This window comes from Heterodontus francisci, chromosome 1 (assembly GCF_036365525.1).
Source record: "Heterodontus francisci isolate sHetFra1 chromosome 1, sHetFra1.hap1, whole genome shotgun sequence".
Classification (NCBI taxonomy): domain Eukaryota; kingdom Metazoa; phylum Chordata; class Chondrichthyes; order Heterodontiformes; family Heterodontidae; genus Heterodontus; species Heterodontus francisci.
In genome coordinates, this window is record NC_090371.1 from 206,131,335 (window position 1) to 206,155,732 (window position 24,398).

The 24,398-nt window shown below is 43.4% G+C and overlaps 1 protein-coding gene and 1 long non-coding RNA gene across 5 annotated transcripts in view; one reads left to right on the top strand and one right to left on the bottom strand.

Moving 5' to 3' along the window:
- The window catches only part of fhdc1 (FH2 domain containing 1), a 134,573-nt gene extending 115,040 nt beyond the window's left edge, over positions 1–19,533 (bottom strand). Inside the window, exons 1-2 of one of the 4 annotated variants that reach the window (XM_068040823.1) lie at positions 19,411–19,490; positions 18,643–18,762 (exon numbers count right to left, since the gene is read on the bottom strand). Coding sequence is in view for 1 of the 4 variants with exons in the window: in XM_068040831.1 (XP_067896932.1) it covers positions 19,411–19,494 (84 nt within the window). In the remaining 3 variants the exon portion in view is untranslated. Of the gene's footprint in view, positions 1–18,642; positions 18,763–19,410 lie in introns of all 4 variants that reach the window. The other 3 variants (XM_068040831.1, XM_068040814.1, XM_068040839.1) reach the window with 3 other exon arrangements.
- Positions 19,534–19,648: 115 nt separating this feature from the next.
- LOC137354501 (uncharacterized) lies at positions 19,649–24,164 on the top strand. Its single transcript, XR_010970470.1, has 3 exons — positions 19,649–19,744; positions 20,487–20,671; positions 23,590–24,164. It is a non-coding gene; the product is annotated as an uncharacterized lncRNA (long non-coding RNA).
- The last annotated feature ends 234 nt before the right edge of the window (positions 24,165–24,398 follow it).

The window sequence follows — 24,398 nt, forward strand, 5'->3', positions numbered from 1 at the left end:
AGACATCCAACAACTTTTTAAATGTAGTGTGAGTTTCTGCCCCTACCAATCTTTCAGGCAGTGAGCTCTAGGACCCCTCACCCTCTGAGTGAAAAAATGTTTCCTCATCTCCCCTCTAATCCTTCTACCAATTACTTTAAGTCTCTGCCCCTGATTTTTGACCCCTCTGCTAAGATAAATAGGTCACCCCTATTTACTCTATCTAGTCACCTCATTATTTTATACATCTCAATTAAGTCACTACTCAACCTCCTCTGTTCCAAGAAAAACAACCCCAGCCTATCCAATCTTTCTTCACAGCTAAAATGTGTTTCTGTGACTTCCAGTATTTAACCTAGTTAGCCCCTTCTCCTTCCTCCTAGCAGGACTAATACAGGACTTTTTCTTCTTCTTTATCTCTCATTTAATTTGTTTGCTGGTCCATTTAGGGTCATGTTTGTTTTGTTCAAGCTTATTGGTTTTGGAATGTTATTTATCCTACTTGTTCAAGCATAAACTTGTAAAGGTGTCCCATTTTCCTTCTACTAAAGTGGTGTTGAACAATGTTCCACAGTTAATTTGCTTTAGGTCTTCCCTCATTTCACTGAACGTAGCCCTTTTAAAACATCTGGCTCCTGGCTTTGGGCATCTCAGACAGAGATCTTTTAAACATGATCACTCTGTGATTGTTGTCCCTTCAGGGAGTATTCCAACTTACACTTCCTGTACATATTCTGGGTCACGTATGATTACCAAATCAAGATCAGCATCGCCTCTCGTGGCTTCCTTCTCATGCCAAGTCAAGGAATCATATACATCTATCAACGCTTGACTAAAATAAACTTGGGTTTTCAGTGATATTTGATTGATTGAAGTCTTCTATTAAAATAACTTTTCTGTTCTCACACATCCTTTCTGTCTCTTCATATAACAAATCATCCTTCTTGTGTTGACCTGGTGATATATAACATACCTCAATATGTTACCTTAATTTTTTCTTTTAAGCAGGAGGTGATGCCTAACCAGAATAGCTCATTTGTAGCTTTCTATCTCTTCAAGGATCAACTACTTCTATCTCTAAGGTGTCCCTGATATATAGGGCTGCAACATCTCTTTTTTTTTTGTCTATTATGTCTTACCTAAACACTGCATACCCCTGAATGCTATACTAATTTCCATCCTCTGGATTAAGCCATGTTTCTGATATTCCCACAACTTAATGTTCCCGCCCCCCCCCACTCCACCACAATAGTCTCCAGTCTCGGCAATTTATTTATAATGCTTCTGGCATTCAAGTATTGTTACGACCAAGGTGGGAGCAACACACTGTCAAATCAGTCCCATCACTCCACAGGTCACAGCATATTATTAAAGTTTTCCCACCCAACCAGAAAACAGCCAAATTAAACACTCTAGTAACCCCCAGAATAAAACAAACCAAACCAGGTATCTTTAGACAACAACAAATTAACTATTTATTAAAACTAAATCTTAAACACTATTAAGATAAACCTATATCTAAAGACCTTATAACTTACCTGAACCTAACTCCCCCATTCACACACATACACTCAAAAATCAATGGTTAACCAGTTTTAAAAAGAATGATGTTTTAAAAATTAGCTGTTTATGAATAAATAAATAACAGGGTTGTTAGTCTTTGTGGGTTACGTTCCTGATGGATGAGGTACGCTAGTGAAAAAAAAATCAAATGCCATTCAAAGTCGCCACAAAAACAGGCATTCAAAGCACTTTGGCTGCAGCAGACATCAAACAGCTCTTTAAAGAAGGAGTATAGCAATGGGTCCACAAGGATTTTAAAACCAACAGTCTCTCAGTCGAAACTTTACTGTGAATTCCAGAAAACACAATCAGTCAAGAGAGATTCAATCTTGAAGCAAAGACTTCTTGGGTTGGAAGTAAAGAAAAGGAATTTTGCTTTTGCTACTTCCATATGTCCAGGTCTCTTCAAAGGGTTTTTTTCCTCACTAGGCAATTAATATGGCCTACAGCTCATTGGAGAATTTCTGATGAGAGAAATAGACAGCTCTTTCCTTCAGTGAGCACACTTCGCTCATGTCTCTCTAAACTGGTTTATGTTGGTTTTTACACAGTCCAATTGAAACATTATACCATGTAACCTCCTCACTCTCCTGCTGTTGCCTAGATAACAAATGTAGCTGTGACACACTGTTCTCAGAAATCTAGCACTTCTCTCTCTGTCTTAAAAGGTACAAGATTTTTAAGAGTTTTAAAGGCACAGAGGAGGAAAAGAATACAATTCAGTGACAGCATATACATAAAATTGTGGATTTGCCTCTTCTTCTGTTCCCCCACCTCCGCCACAAGATTTCTCAGATTATTAAAATTATCACATGGGATTCTGAGACAGTACAGGATTGAGAATTTATGCACAAACCTAGTCTATTGCAAGAAAAGCAAGTACAATTCCTTCAGCATTTCTGCAGAAAAGGACTCCGTTTTATTACTTTTGTGTGTACTGTACTACACTCACCTCTCACAAGGTTGTAAGTGCTATTCGTACTCAGTTAAAACTCTTCTTAAAAACTCAATTAATGATAATGCCAGCCAAGAGCGACGTCTCAATTCATTCCATCTTCGCTGCCTTCGGAGAATACTTGGCATCAGGTGGCAGGACTATATCTCCAACACAGAAGTCCTTGAAGCGGCCAACACCCCCAGCTTATACACACTACTGAGTCAGCGGCGCTTGAGATGGCTTGGCCATGTGAGCCGCATGGAAGATGGCAGGATCCCCAAAGACACATTGTACAGCGAGCTCGCCACTGGTATCAGACCCACCGGCCGTCCATGTCTCCGTTATAAAGACGTCTGCAAACGCGACATGAAATCGTGTGACATTGATCACAAGTCGTGGGAGTCAGTTGCCAGCATTCGCCAGAGCTGGCGGGCAGCCATAAAGACAGGGCTAAATTGTGGCGAGTCGAAGAGACTTAGTAGTTGGCAGGAAAAAAGACAGAGGCGCAAGGGGAGAGCCAACTGTGCAACAGCCCCAACAAACAAATTTCTCTGCAGCACCTGTGGAAGAGCCTGTCACTCCAGAATTGGCCTTTATAGCCACTCCAGGCGCTGCTTCACAAACCACTGACCACCTCCAGGCGCGTATCCATTGTCTCTCGAGATAAGGAGGCCCAAAAGAAAAAGAAAAGAAAAAAAGAAAGTGTGTTTTCTTTACTAAAATTGTTTTATAATTCTTTGGAACATTCCAAATTGTTCTCGTTGCTTATATTACAGAAGTACTGACAGAGAGTGCCATGTCACAGCTCATACTAGTCTCAGTGTTTTTAAGTCAATTGCCCAATATTTGAAAATGCATTTTCACAAAACTCTAGTACAGCTGGCATTATTTCAAAATCACTGTACATCTTTTTTAAAAAACACTTTCACCACTACACTATGTAAAACATCAGCTAATCAAAACTGAAGAGGCAAGGTATATACAAATCAAAAAAGTAAGGAAAGTAGCTAGAAAGTACCACTGAGAAAGTACCAGATTAGGAAAACAACTAGTCCAGAATGACCAGTAAAGAGATTCCTACCAAGAAATGAAAGGAGAAGATGAACCAATTAAATTATTCCATTTTAAAAATGTCATCTATCATTTTTGTTCTGAGTAACTAAATTTTTCTTGTCTGAAATGAAGTTTGCAATATTAAAAAATATATATATATTGCAATAACAGTTGAATCTAACAATGCAGTTATATTAGGTGCATTTTAGTAACTTTATTAATGTTTTCACTTCAAAGTCTCAGTCTCTCCAAAAAAAACTTGCTCTTGGACTTGATTTTTTTGGCCAAAGATCCTGCAATGTGAGCAGGTACAATGTCATCTGTAGCAGGCAGAGGACAGAGTCACCGAGAAACAGAGTCACACAGACACAGAGACCAGCACTGACCGACTTCAAAAAGAATACTGAATACACACCTGGGCAGCTATTGCTGATTTTCGTTTCCAAATAATCTATGATTCCCAACAGAAAAGTGAAATTCTATCTTTGCATAATGATATTTCAGTTATTGGACTTCTGACAACAATTTGAACATAAATTGAATAATTAACTTGAATGGATTTTCTTTTAACTATAAGCTTCTAGGGTAGATTTTCCTTTATGGAGGCCTTTCAGAGACACTGCCTGTGAAGAAGCAGCTGCCTAGTTTCTCTTCCCTGGGCCATAGCAATGGGCACATGTCAAATGCTGCCCATCCACCCACCTAAAAATCAGAGCACAGTTGAAAGTATGCACCTGGCCACTGCATCAGAGACTTCTGGCTGTCGATGGAAAACAACAACCAGAAAGACAGAAGTATTTCTGATCATTTGCGGGGAGGCTATTGTTCAAATGTCAAATCCACTTGCCTGCATCTTCTTCAACCTGGCCTCAAGACCCTCATGGATGTCAGGGCTGTAGGGGCCATATTTAAGGCTTTGCACCAACATTCTTCAGGTGCCCCTCTGCTGTAGCGTTCAACAATTGAATCTAAGGCAGAAAGTTGGGAATGCTACTCCCACCGCATTTAAATAACGACACCTTCTAAAAGGCACAAGGTCAGTTATGCCCAGTGGGGGCAGCTCCAGGAAATCCCAGGGCAGTGGAATAAAGCAGAAACCTGACTTAATAGGTCTCCATCTCCTTTCTCTTTTCCCAGCATCCAAGAAATGCCAAATCCCCAGGTGCAGAGAAGAGAAAATCTACCCTATTAACCTCATTTTGTACTTCAGAAGATGCGTAAGTGAGACAGAAAGAGGTTGTCCTATTGGCCCAATTTTGCAATTGTAATGACGACAAACATTGACAGCTTTGCTATCACTACAATTGTAAAACGGACAGCAATTTCTAGTGTCTGCAATCATCTAATGCAGCATAGACCAAGAATCAAACCTGGGTCCTATCTCATGTGTTCACTGGATAAGCTTGCTTAGTGATACTTACTCTGCAGTTAATTATCAAGAAAAAAAATAGACTGGATATATATTTTAGCATTTCATTAGAATATTACACATTAACTGAATTAGGAATATTAAGGCAGCAAGAGGAGTTTCTAAAACTTCCATCTGTATTTATCACAGCATATTGTTTTGGAGATCATAACCTCTACATCACCAACTCATTCTTTCACACTAAACCCTGTCACCAGGTTTCTTGGGGGCACCCAAGATCACGTCATTGGCACCAGCTGGACCTCATCGTCACAAGGCGAGCCTCTTTAAACAGCGTTCAAATCACACGCAGCTTCCACAGTGCGGACTGCGACACCGACCACACCCTGGTGTGCAGCAAGGTTAGCCTCAAACCAAAGAAGCTGCATCACTCCAAGCAGAAGGGCCGCCCGCGCATCAACACCAGCAGAATTTCTCATCCACAGCTGTTACGTAAGTTTCTAAATTCACTTAAAAAAACCCTTCAAAACACTCCCACAGGGGATGCTGAGACCAAGTGGGCCCACATCAGAGACGCCATCTATGACTCAGCAATGACTACCTATGGCAAACGTGTGAAGCGGAATGCAGACTGGTTTCAATATCACTTTGAAGAGCTGAAACCTGTCATAGCCGCTAAGCGCATTGCACTGTTGAACTACAAGAAAGCCCCCAGCAAGTTAACATCCGTAGCACTTAAAGCAGCCAGAAGCGCTGCACAAAGAACAGGCAGGCGCTGTGCAAATGACTACTGGCAACACCTTTGCAGTCATATTCAGCTGGCCTCTGACACAGGAAATATCAGAGGAGTGCATGATGTCATTAAGAGAGCTTTTGGGCCCCCCTCAAATCAAAATCAGGGGACACAATCACTGACCAACGCAAGCAAATGGACCGCTGGGTGGAGCACTACCTAGAACTGTACTCCAGGGAAAATGTTGTCACTGAGACCGCCCTCAATGCAGCCCAGTCTCTGCCAGTCATAGATGAGCTGGACGTACAGACAACAAAATCGGAACTCAGTGATGCCATTGATTGTCTAGCCAACGGAAAAGCCCCTGGGAAGGACGGCATTACCCCTGAAATCAAGAATGCCAAGCCTGCTATACTTTCAGCACTGTACGAACTGCTTTGCCTGTGCTGGGACGAGGGAGCAGTACCAGTGGAAATGCGCGATGCCAATATCATCAACCTCTATAAGAACAAGGGTGACCGCAGTGACTGCAACAACTACCGTGGAATCTCCCTGCTCAGCATAGTGGGGAAAGTCTTCAATCGAGTCGCTTTAAACAGGCTCCAGAAGCTGGCTGAGTGTGTCTACCCTGAGGCACAGTGTGGCTTTCGAGCAGAGATCCCCCATTGACATGCTGTTCTCCCTTCGCCAGCTACAGGAGAAATGCCGTGAACAACAGATGCCCCTCTACGTTGCTTTCATTGATCTCACCAAAGCCTTTGACCTCGTCAGCAGACGTGGTCTCTTCAGACTACTAGAAAAGATTGGATGCCCACCAAAGCTACTAAGTATCATCACCTCATTCCATGACAATATGAAAGGCACAATTTAGCATAGCGGCACCTCATCAGACCCCTTTCCTATACATGGCATGAAACAGGGCTATGTTCTCGCACCTACGCTGTTTGGGATCTTCTTCTCCCTGTTGCTCTCACATGCGTTCAAGTCTTCAGAAGAAGGAATTTTCCTCCACACAAGATCAGGGGGCAGGTTGTTCAACCTTGCCCGTCTAAGAGTGACCAAAGTACGGAAAGTCCTCATCAGGGAACTCCTCTTTGCTGACGATGCTGCTTTAACATCTCACACTGAAGAGTGTCTGCAGAGACTCATCGACAGGATTGCGGCTGCCTGCACCGAATTTGACCCAACCACCAGCCTCAAGAAAACGAACATCATGGGACAGGACGTCAGAAATGCCCCATCCATAAATATCAGCGACCACACTCTGGAAGTGGTTCAAGAGTTCACCTACCTAGGCTCAACTATCACCAGTAACCTGTCTCTCGATGCAGAATTCAACAAGCACATGGGAAAGGCTTCCTCTGCTATGTCCAGACTGGCCAAGAGAGTGTGGGAAAATGGCGCACTGACACGGAACACAAAAGTCCAAGTGTATCAAGCCTGTGTCCTCAGTACCTTGCTCTACGGCAGCGAGGCTTGGACAACGTACGTCAGCCAAGAGCGACGTCTCAATTCATTCCATCTTTGCTGCCTCCGGAGAATCCTTGGCATCAGGTGGCAGGACCGTAAATCCAACACAGAAGTCCTTGAGGCGGCCAACGTCCCCAGCATATACACCCTACTAAGCCAGCGGCGCCTGAGATGGCTTGGCCATGTGAGCCGCATGGAAGATGGCAGGACCCCCAAGGACACATTGTACAGATAGCTCGTCACTGATATCAGACCCACCGGCCATTCTTGTCTCCGCTTTAGAGGAATCTAATGTGCATTATGCAAAGCTTTACAAAGACAAAGGTTGTTTTCACTGGTTAGTAAAATGATAAAATGGGGCCAGTAGCCCAGGCGTATCATAAAAGGAATGTTAGAAACAGCTTTTCACACGGAGGTTGAGAGCATGGAATACTTCACCACAAGTGACTATAAAATAATTTGAAAAGAAGTTGGTGAAGTATTTGAAAAGAATATAAATTTATATGGTGAAAGAATAAGGAGAATGGATTAGAGTAGATATCCAGTTAAGGAGCTAGAACTGACACAGGCCTGATTAGGTGAACAGCCTCTGTCATTATTGAAAATTTTACATGAATGCCATGTAGGGCCTTGATGTAGTAATATTTGTTGAAAATGCTACTGTTATGCTAAAGCTAGTCTCTCAGTCAAAAAGTCACAGGACAGCAGGGCTGACAAGTATGGATTAGTTTGTAGATGGGGAATCTGGATCAACATCCTGGAGTCCTGGAGATAATAAAAAAATAGTTTAACATTCAGAATCATTCACACACATTACTGATTCAATAATTCTATTAATTTAAAATCATCATGGGTTACTGCCATGTTAAGCTGGTGAATTCCACTCTTTGGGACAGGTGTCAGTTTGCCTGAAAGCTGACACTGGAGTCAGGCTTTTAAAATATAGAGAACTACAAAAGCTGAGGAACAGTCAGACAGAAAACTGCTGCAAGAAGGATGGAATATATGAAAAGGGAGTTAGGAAATTAGCTTTAAATGAAGTAAGACATGGGGTATCATAGCATATTCATTATTTTCATATTATTGTGTTTACAGAAATTGCATTGCTGGAAATAAGTGAAACTAATTGTAACTGTTGTTCTATACTAGGGCTGTCCAACCTTTTCAGGCGGAGGGCCGCATTATGATTTTTGCTCGGCCGGGGAGCCAGTGAGCAAATTTTGAAAGATAAAGGCAGTAAAAATTTATCTTACTGATAAAAACAACAAATGTGCATTTTTGTGAAGAAGCTTTAAATGAGAAGACTAATTTATTGACTTACTTTCTTGTCACTATATTGAAAACTGATTTTGTGATGTACCTGGCATTGTTTTTGCTTGCACAAGTAGTTAATCTCTGCCCACACAGTTGATGTAGCGATGCAGAGTACTCTGGATAGATGTCTGTATTTCGGGAGAGACCTTGATCTCTCTCCCCATGCTCTGTGTGTGTGTGTGTCTCTCATTCTCTCTTCCCTCTAGGATTAGGGGACACAGATTGAAAGTTTTGTGCAAAAGATGCAGGGGAAGCACTTTTTTAAAAAATGGAGCAAGTGGTAATGGCCTGGAACTCGCTGCCCACAAGGGTGGTGGAAGTCGAGACGATCAACGACTTCAAGAGGAAGTTGGATAGCCACCTGAGAGAAATAAATTTGCAGGGGATCGAGCCAGGTAGTGAGACTGACTGCAGAGCTCTGTGGAGATCCGGCATGGGCTTGATGGACAGAATGGCCTCCTTCTGTGCTGTAAGTAAATGACTCTTTGACTCTCTCCCTTCCTCCTCTCTCTGTCTCTTCACATGTCCCCCCACTCTTTGTTCCCCCTCTCCTTCCCTGTGTCTCCCCCCCTCCCTTTCTCTCGCAGTTACAGAGAGTGGAATGCTCAGCAGATGTTTGGTCGGTTCTTTTAAAAAAGATCACTGTCAGTTTCACAGCTTACAGCTGCTGACATCGGGAAACGCCATTCCCCAACAGACTCAGGGTTTTCCGGTAGGTTCTGACTTTTTTTTTTAAAAGCCCGCCAGAAAACCCCGGGTCTGTTGGGAAACAGCTGTTCCAGTGTCAGCAGCTATCAGCTATGAAACTCACAGTGTAATAGTTTAAAATCCAGTCTGACAAAGGGAAAGCTCTCATCACTAGTCACAGTGAGATTGAGGAACACCCCCAGGAACAGTTTACATCGCAGGCCGGATGCAAACTTTTGGCGGGCCGAATCCTGGCCCACAGGCCGTATGTTGGACAACTCTGTTCTATACCTTTACCTTACTGTGGATTAATAACCCACATTACCCTCATCTCACCTATTGGTAAGACAGTCCACTATCAGCGAGGTTGAAAAAATGCATGCATGAAAGACAGTATCTGGTACAGTTTAGAAGATGCTCTTGCTGTTAAATCTGCTCTTCCAATTTAAGAACCTGCCCAGCTAGTCGAATTAAAAAATAACCAAGCCAACCAAGACGAGGAAGGTCCCAGATTAAGTCCCACTCTCTGCTGAATTAGCCAATCTCAACTTGGGTGGTGACAGGAACAGTACTGCTGGCCTCAGTGCTTCTTGGAGGTAAAACAAGCAGGTTTTGCGCGAATGACCCCTGTTGGAAGTGAGCATCCAGCTTGGGTGAAACACCCCTACAGTCAAATAGTCTGCAAAAACTCACCAAAGACTCACACATGAAGAAGGGCTACTTGGATGAGGCAATGGAAATTGCCCAAGAACTAGAGTAAAGCAAGGAGTCAATGCTTTCAGTATAGGAGAAACAATTAGTGGGGGACAAAAGTAACCATGCCACTCTACATTTTCCACAAGCTGTTTAAAAGACAACACAATGAGTGAGTTTTATTCACATCAGATAGGTTATCCAACAGACAATTTTATTTCAAGCTGAACAACACACATCTTGGGCTGAATTTTACTGGACCCTTGACACTGTGTGTCGTGGCGCGGGGGCCGGTAAAATGCTGCGGGGAGAGGCCCTCCTCTACCCGGGACACCGAGAAGGGCCCGCCGCATATTACTGGTGGCAGTGGGACCTTGTTGCGGCCCCTGCACCCCCCACCCGGCGGCGGGCCCTTCACCAGCATATGTTAATCAACATTTAACATATTTACATAAACTTACCCGCAGATGGCGGCCCTCCCACTCCAATATTACAGCCGCCGTTCACACTCCACGCGTCTTTGGAATTCCATACAGAGTTCATAGAGAAACATAGAAAATAGGAGCAGGAGTAGGCCATTCGGCCCTTGGCTGATCGTCTCATTCAGTACCCTGTTCCCGCTTTTTCCACATATCCCTTGATCCCTTTGGCATTAAGAAATATATCTATCTCCTTCTTGAATATATTTAATGATTTGGCCTCCACTGCCTTCTGCGGTAGAGAATTCCACAGGTTCACCACCCTCTGAGTGAAGAAATCTCTCCTCATCTTGGTTCTAAATGGCATACCCTGTATCCTGAGACTGTGACCCCTGGTTCTGGACTTCCCAGACATCGGGAACATCCTCCCTGCATCTAGCCTGTCTAGTCCTTTTAGAATTTTATAGGTTTCTATGATATCCCCTCTCATTCTTCTAAACTCGAGTGAATATAGGCCTAGTTGACCCAATCTCTCCTCATATGTCAATCCTGCCATCCCAGGAATCAGCCTAGTAATCTTTCTTTGCACTCCATCCGTGGCAAGAACATCCTTCCTCAGGTAAGGAGACCAAAACTGCACACAATACTCCAGATGTGGTCTCACCAAGGCCCTGTATAAATGCAGTAAGACATCCCTGCTCAAATCCTCTTGCAATGACGGCCAGCATACCATTCACTTTCCTAATTGCTTGCTGCACCTGAATGATTGCTTTCAGTGACTAGTGTACAAGGACACCCAGGTCTCGTTGCACCTTCCCCTTTCCCAATCTATCACCATTCAGATAATAATCTGCCTTTCTGTTTTTACAACCAAAGTGGATAACATCACATTTATCCAAGTTTGCTGCATCTGCCCACTCACCCAACTTGTCCAAATCACATTGGAGCCTCTTTGCATCCTCCTCACAGCTCACATTTCCCCCCAGCTTTGTGTCGTCTGCAAACTTGGAAATGTTACATTTAGTTCTCTCACCCAAGTCATTAATATATATTGTGAATAGCTGGGGCCCAAGCACTGATCCCTGTGGTACCCCCACTTGTCACTGCCTGCCACCCAGAAAAAGACCCATTTATTCCTACTCTCTGTTTCCTGTCTGTCAACCAATTCTCAATCCATGCCAGTAAATTTCCCCCATCCCATGTGCTTTAATTTTGCACACTAACCTCTTATGTGGGACCTTATCAAAAGCTTTTTGAAAATCCAAATACACCACATCCACTGGTTCTCCTTTATCTATTCTACTGGTTACATCCTCAAAAAACTCCAGTAGATTTGTTAAGCATGATTTCCCTTTCATAAACCCATGCTGACTTTGCCCAATCCCGTTTATGCTTTCCAGGTGTTCTGCTATCACGTTCTTTAGAATAGACTCTAGCATTTTCCCCACTACTGATGTGAGGCTAACTGGTCTGTAGTTCCCTGTTTTTTCTCTCCCTCCTTTTTAAAAAAATAGTGGGGTTACGTTAGCCACCCTCCAATCTGTAGGAACTGCTCCAGAGTCGATAGAATTTTGGAAGATGACCACCAATGCATCCACTATTTCCAGGGCCACTTCCTTTAGTAGTCTGGGATGTAGATTATCAGGCCCTGAGGATTTGTTAGCCTTTAACCCCATCAATTTCCCTCGCACTATTTTTTTTTTTTTACTAATACTGATTTCCTTCAGTTCCTCCCTCTCATTAGACCCTTGGTTCCCTTACATTTCTGGGAGGTTATTTGTGTCCTCCTTTGTGGAGACAGACCCAAAGTATGTGTTTAATTGTTCTGCCATTCCTTTGTTTCCCCATTATAATTTCCCCCATTTCTGACTGTAAGGGACCTACATTTGTCTTCACTAATCTTTTTCTCTTCACATATTTATTAAAGTTTTTACAGTCACTTTTTATGTCCCCTGCAAGTTTACTCTCATACTCTATTTCCCCCTGCTTAATCAACCTCTTTGTCCTCCTTTACTGAATTCTAAACTGCTCCCAATCCTCAGACTTGCTGCTTTTCTGGCAATTTTAAACGCCTCATCTTCGGATCTAATACTATCCCTAATTTCTTTTGTAAACCACAGTTGAGCCACATTTCCGGTTTTATTTTTGCTCCAGACAGGAATGAATAATTGTTGTAATTCATGCACATGTTGTTTAAATATTATCCATTGCCTATCCACTGTCAACCCTTTTAGTAAAGTTCCCCAATCTACCATGGCCAACTCGGCGCCTCATACCTTTATAGTTTCCTTTATTTAGATTCAGGACCCTAGTTTCAGATTCAACTACTTCACTCTTCATCTTAATCAAGAATTCTACCATGTTATGGTCGCTCCTCCCCAAGGGACCCCCACAACAAGATTGTTAATTAATCCTTTCTCATTGCACAATACCCAGTCTAGGATAGCCTGTTCTCTAGTTGGTTCCTCAATGTATTGGTCTAAAAAATCGTCGCGCACACACTTCAGGAAATCCTCCTCCACAGTATTACTGCTAATTTGGTTTGACCACTCTATATGTAGATCAAAGTCACCCATGATTACAGTTGTACCCTTACTGCATGCATCTCTAATTTCCTGTTTAATGCCATCACTTAGAACCTGGTGGGGAGGGGGGGAGTAATAAACTTTTCAGGGCGGGACGGGAGGAGGAGCGGGGAAATCGATCTTTATTGGATGTGGGGATGGTGGGAAGGGGTTGAAGGGCAAAATATTGAAGGTTGGGGGGAAAGTTCAGGTAAATGAACAATCAACTGATGGTCATTTAATTGCCTGGATTGACCATGGGGGGGGGGGGGGGGGAAGGTTGGGGAAGGGCCTCAAATCATTTATTTTTAAATGTATTAGAAATCATTTATACTTACCCTTTAACAATGAAACTTATTTGTAAGGGCTTAGTCCTTTAAAAATGGCACCAGCAACTGCACAGTGGCGCCATTGCCGGGGACACGGAGGCCGCCCCCTCTACGTCATCGGGGACGGCCGCTCCACCCCCTCTATTTAAATGAGACCCCGCACGCAATATCGCAGGGGCTCAGCGATGGCGCAACTGCACAAGATGCACGCCGTTCTTAGAGTGCGCCACCGCAAAGTGCAGCGCACTCATAAAATTCAGCCCCTCCTGTGGGGTCAATGAAGGGGTGATATTAACAATGTCCAACAAAAATGTTATAGCATCTATGTCCAACAAGGAACAAAATCAATTCTGTGTACAGGCTAGATCATCACAATCTTCCCTGAGGTGGACAGTGGAGGAGAGTGAAGAATATAGAGCTAAGGATGTAAAACAAATTGTAAAAGCAATGAATTGAATAACAAGGTCATAAGTTTGATATGGATGAGTAAGGCTATTTGACCAAACTTTAGCTCATCCATTCAGAACAAAAAGAGAAACTCACACTGTTCCCAAAGACTTATCTATCTCTTGAATGAATCTAAGGTTTTTCCTCCGTACTGTACTGAGGAGACCACTCTAAGTGTCAATTGCTTCTACTCAACACTGGTCCGAAAGAACACTTGCACAGTTTTAACATATTATAGTACCTTGTGTTTATCTGCATTTAACTTTATTTGCAACTGAGTTTAAATATGTGCCTCAAACTCAAAAGGATCGGATAATCAAACATAGATGCAAACAAAATCCACATGATGCTTGTATCTGAATTGAATGGCTTGGTCCCTCCTTCAAATATCAGGGGAACCCAGTATCTATATTCTGTGGCTATTGTAAATTTGGCTGAAAACAATGAAGTCTATCCTATGAACAATGATTATTTTAATGGTATTGTTTGCATTACCACAATTTCTCTCTCAAGAGACAATGGCCAGGGACAATGGGGAGCCAGGCCTGGATTTTTCTTTCCCCAGGCCCTTAAGTGGCCTTTGGCAGGATTTCCACCTCCTTGAGACAAGAAGTCCAGCCTAATGGAGCTGCCGGCCAATCAGTAGGCAGGCAGTTCTTAGTCCCAGCAGTGCAACTTGGAGCGGAGGCCGCTGCTGGGACTACACCCAGCCATCGGAGGATAGAGGAAGGATGACCCCGGAACATTTTTCGGGCCTGTCCGGAGACAATCGGACGGGCCCCAGTGAGGCAAAGGGGAATTAGTTGGCAGGGAGTATTGTGTGGTGGGGGTGGTTGGTGCTTCGGGGACGGCCCACGGTGGGGCACAGAATGCCCGATCAGGAGGGCCCCACTCCCCCCCACAAGAAGGCACTAGGTTTTACCTGGCGGCGTTCTTGGGGCCTTACCTGCGGCAGCGGGAGGAGGCCCTTAAGTGGCAGTTAATTGGCCACTTAAGGGCTTTGATTGGCCTGGGGTGGGCGGGCCGTTTCTAGCCGCCGCCCCAGCAGGGGCAGGAAGGCGTTGATAAGGCCGCACCCCCCCCTCCAACCCCGCCGCCCTGCCTCCCATTCAATTTTACACCCCCCTACCCCGCCACTAGTTTGGGAGCCGTAAAATTCCGGCCAATTACTTCTACAAATATTCTTCAGCATGTCTTTAATGTTCCACCCACAGTGGCACAGACATTTTCTTTGAGTGAACCTAGCTTTTAACTTACTATGGGCCATGATAGGAAAAAAGCCAGAAGCAGGACATACTATGGACAAAAATGCTTCATTGTATGTTCTGGTGAACCGGGGGGCCAACTAATGTCTTCTAAGCTGCAAGAACTCTTCCCTGACTGGTGTGGCTTGCTAAAAGTCTTGGCAGGACACTGGCTAATAATTCTGTGCCTCTGCACCCTGCCCCACAGCTCCCCCTATTTCTGTGTAGCCCACTCCCTACTGCCCCAATACTTACTACCATATTTAAAACTCGTGGCCATCTAAAATCAAATATTTAACACTTGAATTACTGCAGAAGTACTTGATTTTTAAGGAGAAAACTTCCAGAAAAGCAAGCAATATTACTAAAATTACCACTGTATATAGAATAAACCATTCATGACTCATCCTTATAAACCCACCCCATCCACATTCATCATTCAGGCATGAAAACTGTAGTTTTTTTATATTTTAGGAGGAACTAACATAACAAGCTCTTCAAGAAAACAACAGTTTTTTTAACAAAGTGACATAAAAATGTACAGGACCAAGAAAGACCATTACAATCCATCCGGCCTCAGAATACACAGTTAATTACCAATATCCCTCAGTTGATTTTCTTACCAACTGTTTCATTAATTCCCTTGAAATTACTGACGTTCTCAACCTCAATTGGCTCACTGGCAATCCAATCCAAATATCAACCACCCTCTGTGCGAAACAGTTTAATCTGTCCAATCAACTTTCTTTATCTGAGCTTCATCCCAAGCCCCCTTATTGTCATTCTCCAGCTCAGAGTAAACAGTTCCTCAGGGTTCAAAAACCCTTAAGGATCTTGAATATCTCAATATGATCTCCTCTCAGTCTTCTCTAATATAAGCAAATTTCTGCCATAACTTTTCCTGGCAACCGAGCTGTCAAATGCTAGGTGGGTGGCCTTTCCTGCACCTTTTGCAGTCCCAAGATGTCCTTCCTGTATTGTGACCAAAGCTGCACACAGTACTTCAGATGGGAGGAAAAAAAAAAATCACTGCTCTACACAGGGTCAGTATTACATCCTGTGATTTGTGTTCTATTCATGCCGTAAACAACCCAAGCTCTATTTGCCTTATTTATTACTGCCACACACAGTGCAGATAGTTTCAACAATCTATCCAACAGTACACCCCAATTCTTCTCTGTTTCCTGCACCGTAATAGTTTCAATGTTACTTCTTATCCAGTCTCATCACTTTGCACTGTCAACAGTGAATTCTATTCACCATTTATCAAACCCAATTTGCCAATCTATCTGGGATTGTTCACCTTACAGCAGAGAAAGTTAAGGGGAGATTTACTACAGAAGTTCAAAATTATGAAGAGTTTTCATAGAGTAAATAAGGAGGAACTGGGCTTCCACTGGCAGGAAAGTCAATAACCAGAGGACACAAATTTAAAAGGTAATTGGCAAAAGGACCAATGAGGTGACGAGAAGAATATTTTTGTACGGAGCTGTGACTATCTGGTATGCATTGCCTGAAAAGGTGGTGGAAGCAGATTCAAAAGTGAATTGGATATATAAATGAAAAGGAAACACTTACAAGGCCAAGGGGAAAGTGCAGGGGAGTGGAACTAATTAGATAATTCTTTCAAAGAGCTGTCGAGGCACGATGGGGTCAATGGCTGTATGATTCCAGATCCCTCTGCACCAGATCAGTTTGCATCACCCCTCCCCCACTGGTGCCATGGCAAGTTTTGACACTTCTCTCTCTAACCTCATTTCCAACCATTCATATGCAAATTAGATAGCACTGTTCCCTAGCCATCGCATCCACTGCCCCCACCAAGTCCCCTACAAGCCATTTGCTGTCACTCCATTCCGCTTAACTCATTCTATGCTTTTCCACCTTGTGAATTAAACTCTCCATGCTCGTCTGTATCAGCAGCTTTGCTGGTCTAGATAAACCATGTCAATGGAGCTCTCTTTACTCATAGCTCAGAGAGCTCCCTCAAAGAAATATAATGTTTGTAAAGCATTATCCTTGACCCCGAAAAGGAGTTTCGTATATGTTTCTTCCGAATACCCTTTAATATTTTACCCACAATGAATATCAGGCTTCCCAGCAGGTCATTTAAAGGACAGTTCATTTGCCCTTTTCAAAGACAATGGCCCCAGAAATCTGCAATCCCAATGGTTACCTCCAGCACTGACCCAGCCGGAGTTTGGAGGGCAGCAGGAGAGCACTTAATTTGCATGAGGCCAGCAGGCAACAGCGCCACTATGAAGACATTGCCAGCACTGGCCTTCCCCACACAGCCAGTAAGTCTAGCCACATTTCCCTACATTATAACAGTGACTATACTTCAGAAGTACTTGTTGTAAAGCATTTTGCAATATCCTGAGGTAATTAAAAGTGCTATAGAAATGCAAGTTCTTTCTATACCTCCTTTGTTGCCTACACAGATTTCCATTTATTCCTGATATTTCTTACAGAAGAGCACAACTTGCCTTTGTAATTCATATATCTTGTATTTAGAATTATGTACACTGGTTCTCCACCATGCTTTGGCCCTCTAACAATCTCTTCCAGTTTATCTCCATTAAAAACAATGTAACATTTATATAGCACCATTAATGTCGAAAAATGTTCCAAAGTCCTTCAGAGAGCTGCAATCAAGCAAAAAAAAATGAAAGCCAGACTATCATTAGGATGATAACCAGGAGCTTAGTCAGAAGTGGATTCCTTATTCTCTCAAAGTCCACCTTCTTAAAATTAAGAGCTTTTGTTGTACTCTTCCTATTCATGGAAATTCTGATGCCAAACTCATAAGATCCGTAAACAAATGATTTCAGAAATAAAACTCCAATTGATTGAGTATTTTTGCTGACTAAAGTATCACTTCATCTTGAATTGTTATGTGGGAATCCATCAAAAACTTAAACCACAATTCACCAGATGTTTTTTTTTAAAAGGATTTCCCATTTAAAAAGTTGAAATGTATACTTGTAAATGATTGCACCAATAGAGGTTTGGGATTAAAAATAAATAAAAGTCAACTTAACAGAATTTGTGCCCTGCAGCTTTGAATCCCATTTTAGAGAGAGGACTGTACCAATGGGACCCTGATCTATCTAGGGCAAGTTTTAGTTCTGCTAAATTTAGGTATTTTCAAAACCGCAGCACGAATCCTACGTCTCTTAAATTAAAATCCAAACCGATCCTCCACCGCCGTGTGAACCATAAACATGCATTTCTATACACTCTTTTACATTCAATTTACATCACTTTTTTTCAGAATGTTTAGGGCTCAAGTAGGCTGAGTGAAGGCATCAATGAATTAAAACAAAACTTAAGACGTAAACATAGCCTGTTTACATTTTAAACGCGTTAACTACGTATTTGATCCGGCCAATTCCCTAGTCTGTACTAAAAGAGGAGCAAGGGTCAAACCGCATGCACCACGTACAATGGCAGTAGGGTGATATTCACTAACTCACCGCAACTTGTAGTTTGTGGGGTTTTGTGTTGGGTGGTGGTGGTGGGGGTGGGGGGAGGAAACGAGGTTGTTGCCTGTCGTTTATTTTAGCAATCAGTACATCTTGGATGCGAAATCTGATCTCCAAACACAAAAGCAAACGACGCTGGGGTCCTTGATAGCCGTTTCTATGCTAAAATTCTCCCACAGCCCTTCCCTCCAGTGCAGGAGACGCCACTGGTTCTCTGCATCTGCTCCGCCTGTTTGACAGCGTAATTCCCGGGGTGATCTCAGTCCCAAACAGCAGCCTTTTGTCCGGCTGCTAAAGAGTGGCACAAACACGCATTGTGCCGGCGTCCCCTCCTTAACATAACCCTAATGCCCTACCTGCGAGCTCGCTTTATTCCTGATGGCCAGCCTCAAGGGAGATCGGGGCACTGCGAACAATTTTTCTTTAAAGAAAGGCAGCATTCCCGTCAGTCACATGTTGATCAATAACCACAGTATCTGAGGTGAATGTAAAGTGCTGCAATCAATAGAAAAGACCAGCATGGTGTGGTCCTTTCCTACATCCATCTACAACACACTTCCTCTTCATATTAATGGTACTTAGGTGGTCCTTTATAATTAATAGTTTTTCTTAAACTTGCACCAAATCCGATTCTACCGCTTCGTTACCACCGTTCGCAGCTCCTGCAGCCCTCATGTTTGGCTGGCTGGGACTAAACGCCTGATTGGTGGGGAAGCTGCTGCTCCGGGAGCCGGGACTCTGGCTGGAGAAGCCGGGGGCACACAACGCAGACAGAACCCCCCAACGCCAACCCCGCCGCATCTCCCAAAATACAGGCAGCTTTTCCTCACACACCCCAGCAAAACTTCCAACATCCCATTTCCCCTCAGTACGTCCAGGTTTACAATGGAATAACCCCCGGAAATCGACCGCAAGAAACAAAAAAAAAAATTTGCAAGTTCGTCTGAAGACAAACTAAAAGCTAAACATTCACGATGAAGCGTTGCTGCGATGTGGTGAAAATCTTGTCGGAGGCGAGTCGCATTTCCATTGAAACAACCGGTTGCACCACACAAAGTCCCTGAGCAATAGTTGACTGATGCCCCCGCCAGCTGATCACCACTCATTCTGGGACACATCCTTACCGTTTTCCTTGCGCCCTGTGGCCCGGCTTGGGACGGAAGGCTCTCCGTGTGCCGCTCTCCTATCCCGGGAAGGTCACATCTCATCTCCGACTCCCGGGAACCGGCCTCCCCCCCCCCCCCAACCACCTCAGCCCGGGGCGCATGCGCGGCGCCAGGCGGGGCTCCACCAGGTGATCGCTGCTCCCGCCCGCTGCTATTTTCACCCACATCCTTTGTTTATTTATAGGGGCAAAAAAACAAAGCCAGCCGCATTCACTCAGCATATCCATGCTGAGAAGCTCCCCATCCCACCTATTGTATTTTGTCACTAGATTTGGTGTAAGGAAACGGAAAGGTATGTGAATTATTTATCTGCTAAAATATTACACGTCGTCAGAAAATTTCAGGGCCTTTTTAAGTATCCATGAAAAAAAGATGAAACTTGATTTGATTTAATGTCTGCACCTACCGCTTCCCCTTTCTGCAGATATTCTGCTGTGTAATACATGGCCAGTGCAGCACTGCCCCTGATGTACATCCACACAGCAATAAACGATAAACAGGTTGGCCAGGTCTGAAAACCTCACCCATTAGGAGCTGGCTTCCTTATTGGAATTAGTCTGTGAATTATTTCGCCCAGGTCATTTACTTTACAAATTATAGAACTGTAATTTCAGTTATCTAGTTACAGGTCCGGTACAACAGATTGCTGGGAAACAGAGATTGCCGCTTTAAATATTTTCAAGCTGATTTGTTTATAAATGTCGCGATGTCGAACATGAATCTAGCCTAAACCTACTTATTTAAGAGAGAAGAATCCTTTCAATTTAACGCAGCCTCACTGAGACTGTGTTCAGTGGAGTCTGTGGATAACACGGCAGTTTCTACAATTCCACAAACCCCAGCGCTGCCACAGTGGCGAAGTTCCAGCTCACCTTTATCATAAAGGGGAAGCTGAAATAAACGGCCACAGTCAGCACTAGTATATCTCTGCCTTCACCGACAGAATCGTCTGAAAATGCTTAGGCTGGATCCTTCTCAAACAGCGGGTTACTTTGTGCACATAAACCGAACAAAGTTTTTTTCCTTATCCAAAGAATGATCATACATTTACGGTGGATCCAAATATGGAACGTGGCACACTAAACAAATTTTAAAGGGGAACGAAAACCGAAAGTGATCGAACAGTCTAAAAATCAATAATCCAAACTCTGTAATGCCGAGGTGAACCAGCACCCAGTTCAATGTAAATTATCATTGACTCAGAACTGCATCATTTCAGGTTTGCATTTTTATTGTGTCTTTTGATAAATACAGTAAAAATCAGATCAAATATAAAGAAATGTAACAACCCTCTCAGCACAAAATATTTGGCACTTTACATGAATCCTTTGGTGACACAGGAGAAATAAACCGCCTAATATTTACATGAACATTTCTACAGCTATTGATTTGCTCAACCACACTCTCAGCTTCACCCTTGATGCCCTAGTTCCCAATAAAAACATGACTCTCTCCCCTCCCGGCCATTTCGCTGGTACAGCCCTCATCTCTGCTCCCTTACGTGAAAGGGACACAGACTTGAAAGGATGTGGTGGACAACGGGTTTAGCCATTCCCTGCCAGATCTGGCTGGACCACATAAAACATTATCAGATCCTGCTCTCATATACTAAAACTGATCACAATTCCAGGATCTCCTTAAATCCCTCTTCCCTGTCTCCTCCACCCACACTCCAACAATATGTGCAAAGAGATCCCAGGCTTCTTTGTCACTGATTGAGACCATTCGATCAGCTGCCTCTGGGCTGTCCATCCCTTCCACGAGCCCACCAGGCCAAATCTCATCTAAAGATCCCCCCTGCCTAGCCCTGAACTTCCATCTTTCTCTGGATTCCCTCCTATCTCCCCTCATGCCCTCTCCAAGCTCACCTTGTCCATGAGACCTACCTCCTGCTTCTTCAATCCTATTCCCACTCAACTGCTGACCACCCAACTTCCCATCCTGGTTTCCATGTTAGCTGCTGTTGTTAATCGTTCTCTTCAAGTGTTGCCCTTTAAATCTGCCGTCAACACCCCTCACCTCAAAAAAAACGTAACCCCACCATCCTTGCAAACTATTGCCCCATCTCCAACCTTCCTTTCCTTTCCAAAGTCCTTGAACATGTTGTCACTTCCCAAATTTGTGCCAATCTTTCCCAGAACTCCAAGGTTGAATCCCTCCAATCAGGTTTCCACATCTGCCACAGTACTGAAGCAGCTCTTATCAAAGTCACAGATGATATTCTATGTGACTGTGACCAAGGTTAACTTTGCCTACTCCCCCTTCTCAACTTGTTTGCAGCCTTTGACCCAGTTGACCACACCATCTTCCTCCAATGCTTTTCCACTGTCGTCCAGCTGGATGGGACTGCTCTTGTCTGGTTCCATTCTTATCTATTTAATCGTATCCAGAGTATCACTTGCAATGGTTTCTCTTCCTGCTCCCACACCGTTACCACTGGTGTTCCCCTAAGGATCTATCCTTGGCCCCCTCCTATTTCTCATTTACATGCTGCCCCTCAGCGACATCATCCAAAAGCACAGTATTAGTTTCCACATGTGCAATGATGACACCCAGCTTTACCTCTCCACCGCCTCTCGCGACTCCTCCACTGTTGCTAAATTATCAGACTACTTATCTGACATTCAGTACTGGATGAGCAGAAATTTCTTCCAATTAAACATTGGGCAGATTGAAGCCATTGTTTTCAGTCGCCGCACCAAAGTCTGTTCTCTTCAACTGATTCCATCCCTCTCCCTGGCAACTGTTGAGACTAAACCAGGTTGTTTGCAGATATGGTGTCATAGTTGACCTGAACTGAGCTTCCGACCATATATAGGTGCCATCACTAAGGCTGCCTACTTCCACCTCCATAACATCGCCCAGTTCCACCCTTGTCTCAGCTCATCTGCTGCTGAAACCCTCATTCATGCCTTTGTTACCTCTAGACTTGACTATTCCAATGCAATCCTGGCTGATCTCCCACATTCTACCTTCCATACCCTCTGTAAACTCATGGTCATTCAAAACTCTGTTACTCGGTGTAATAATTCACACCAAGTCCTGTTCACATTTCAGCCCTGTGCTCACTGACCTACACTGGCTCCTGGTCAAGCAATATATTTTAAAATTCTCATCCTTATTTTCAAATCCCTCCATGATCTCTCCTTTCCCTCTCTGTAATCTCCTCCAGCCCCACAACCCTTTGAGATATCTGCGTTCATCTAATTCTGGCATCTTGAGCATCCCCAGTTTTAATTGCTCCACCATTAGTGGCTGAACCTTCAGTTGCCTAGGCCCTAAACTCTGGAATTAACTGCCTACACCGCTCTGTCTCTCTAATGCATTTTTCTCCGTTAAGACCCTCCTTAAAACCTACCTCTTTGACCAAGCTTTTGGTCAGCTGACCTAATATCTCCTTTTGTGGCTTGGTGTCATATTTTGTTTTATAACGCTCCTGTGAAGCTCCATGAGATGTTTTATTACATTAATGGTGCTATATAATTCTAAGTTGTTGTTGATGAATACAATACAAGTGTGTTTATCCCATCAGGCAGCTCACATATTAGAGATTTGTGAAACAAGTCCTGCAGGAACCCGCTTAAACCATGATACTTATAACTATGAAGTGTGGCTGAAGAATGGAAGATTGGCATGGTCACACTGACCAGTTGACGCTTAGATATATTTTCACATGTCAAAATTGACATTCAAGGACGTTCACATAGCCTAACAGGCTTTTGAGCTCAGATGGTTAAAGAGCATTTGGCAAAACCTTTCATTGGTTGCAATGATGTTAAGGTAGTTGGAATAAATCATTGCCTCACTTGGGTGTGATGCATTATGATGCAAATTATGCAAGTTCAATTGGATTTGTTTAAATTTGCAATGCAGTGTCTGATAGGATGGTGGATACAGATTCAATTGTAGCCTTCTAAAGGGAATTGGTTAATTATTTGAAGGAGAAAAAAACGTAGGGATCTGGGGAAAGAGCAGGGATTGGAACTAACTGGATCGTTCTTCGAAAGAGTGGGTGTAGACCTGATGGGCCAAATAACCATCTACTGTGCTGTACTGTTCTTTAATTCTATGCATATGGCGAAGCTGAGCAGATGGCAAGTGTAAACTTGCAGCCTAACACATTGCTTTGTTTCCCAGGCAGTGCTTAGCACAGTGACAGACTGTCACTCCAAATGATATGAGGCGCATAGAATATGCTGGATGCAGAAAATTACCAAAAATGATATCCTAAGTGCTTCACAGACCCCTCCCCCAGTGGCTCTGTATATAAGTGCATTGCATTGTGCAAACAGCCATATAGCAAAGGAAGGTCGCAGGATTGCTCAGTTATCTGGTCTAAGGTAGCTGATTTTGTCGGAGACAATGGCTACAGTCATCAAGGCCCCGTCCTCAATTGACAACAACATAGAAACGTTCTAAAGGGATCACTGGATAGCTATCTGAAACAGCAAGCATGGCTGATGGTTCCTTCCCTAGAATTGGTAAATCAACTGTCATATGCCCACGTCTTTGCCAATTGAGATCAACTAATGTATCACAAACCACGGATCAAAATTGGAATTTTCCTGGTCAGTACTACAAAAGGTAGTCTGTTAACCGACTGAGCCATCAAATAACACTTTTAAATGGGAACGATCAACATGAACTTGAAATTTAGAAAGTCTATTTCTAATTTAAAGCTTTATTTAATGTCCTGCATGCTACATATCTCATTTATAAAGGCAATGTGTTCAGAAATTCATGTAGTCCTTGTAGTTTATTGATATGTTTCAAGACGTTTCTTTTGGAGATCTTCCTTCATTATATTATGTACAACTCTGATGTACTTTGCACATATTTGGAAGACAACCCTGTGGACTATGGCGTGTGACAGTCCAGTCCAATCCGGGATAGGTCTTTGTTCCCTGGTGTAAAGCCTGGCTCGGGTATAAAATTAAAACCTGACC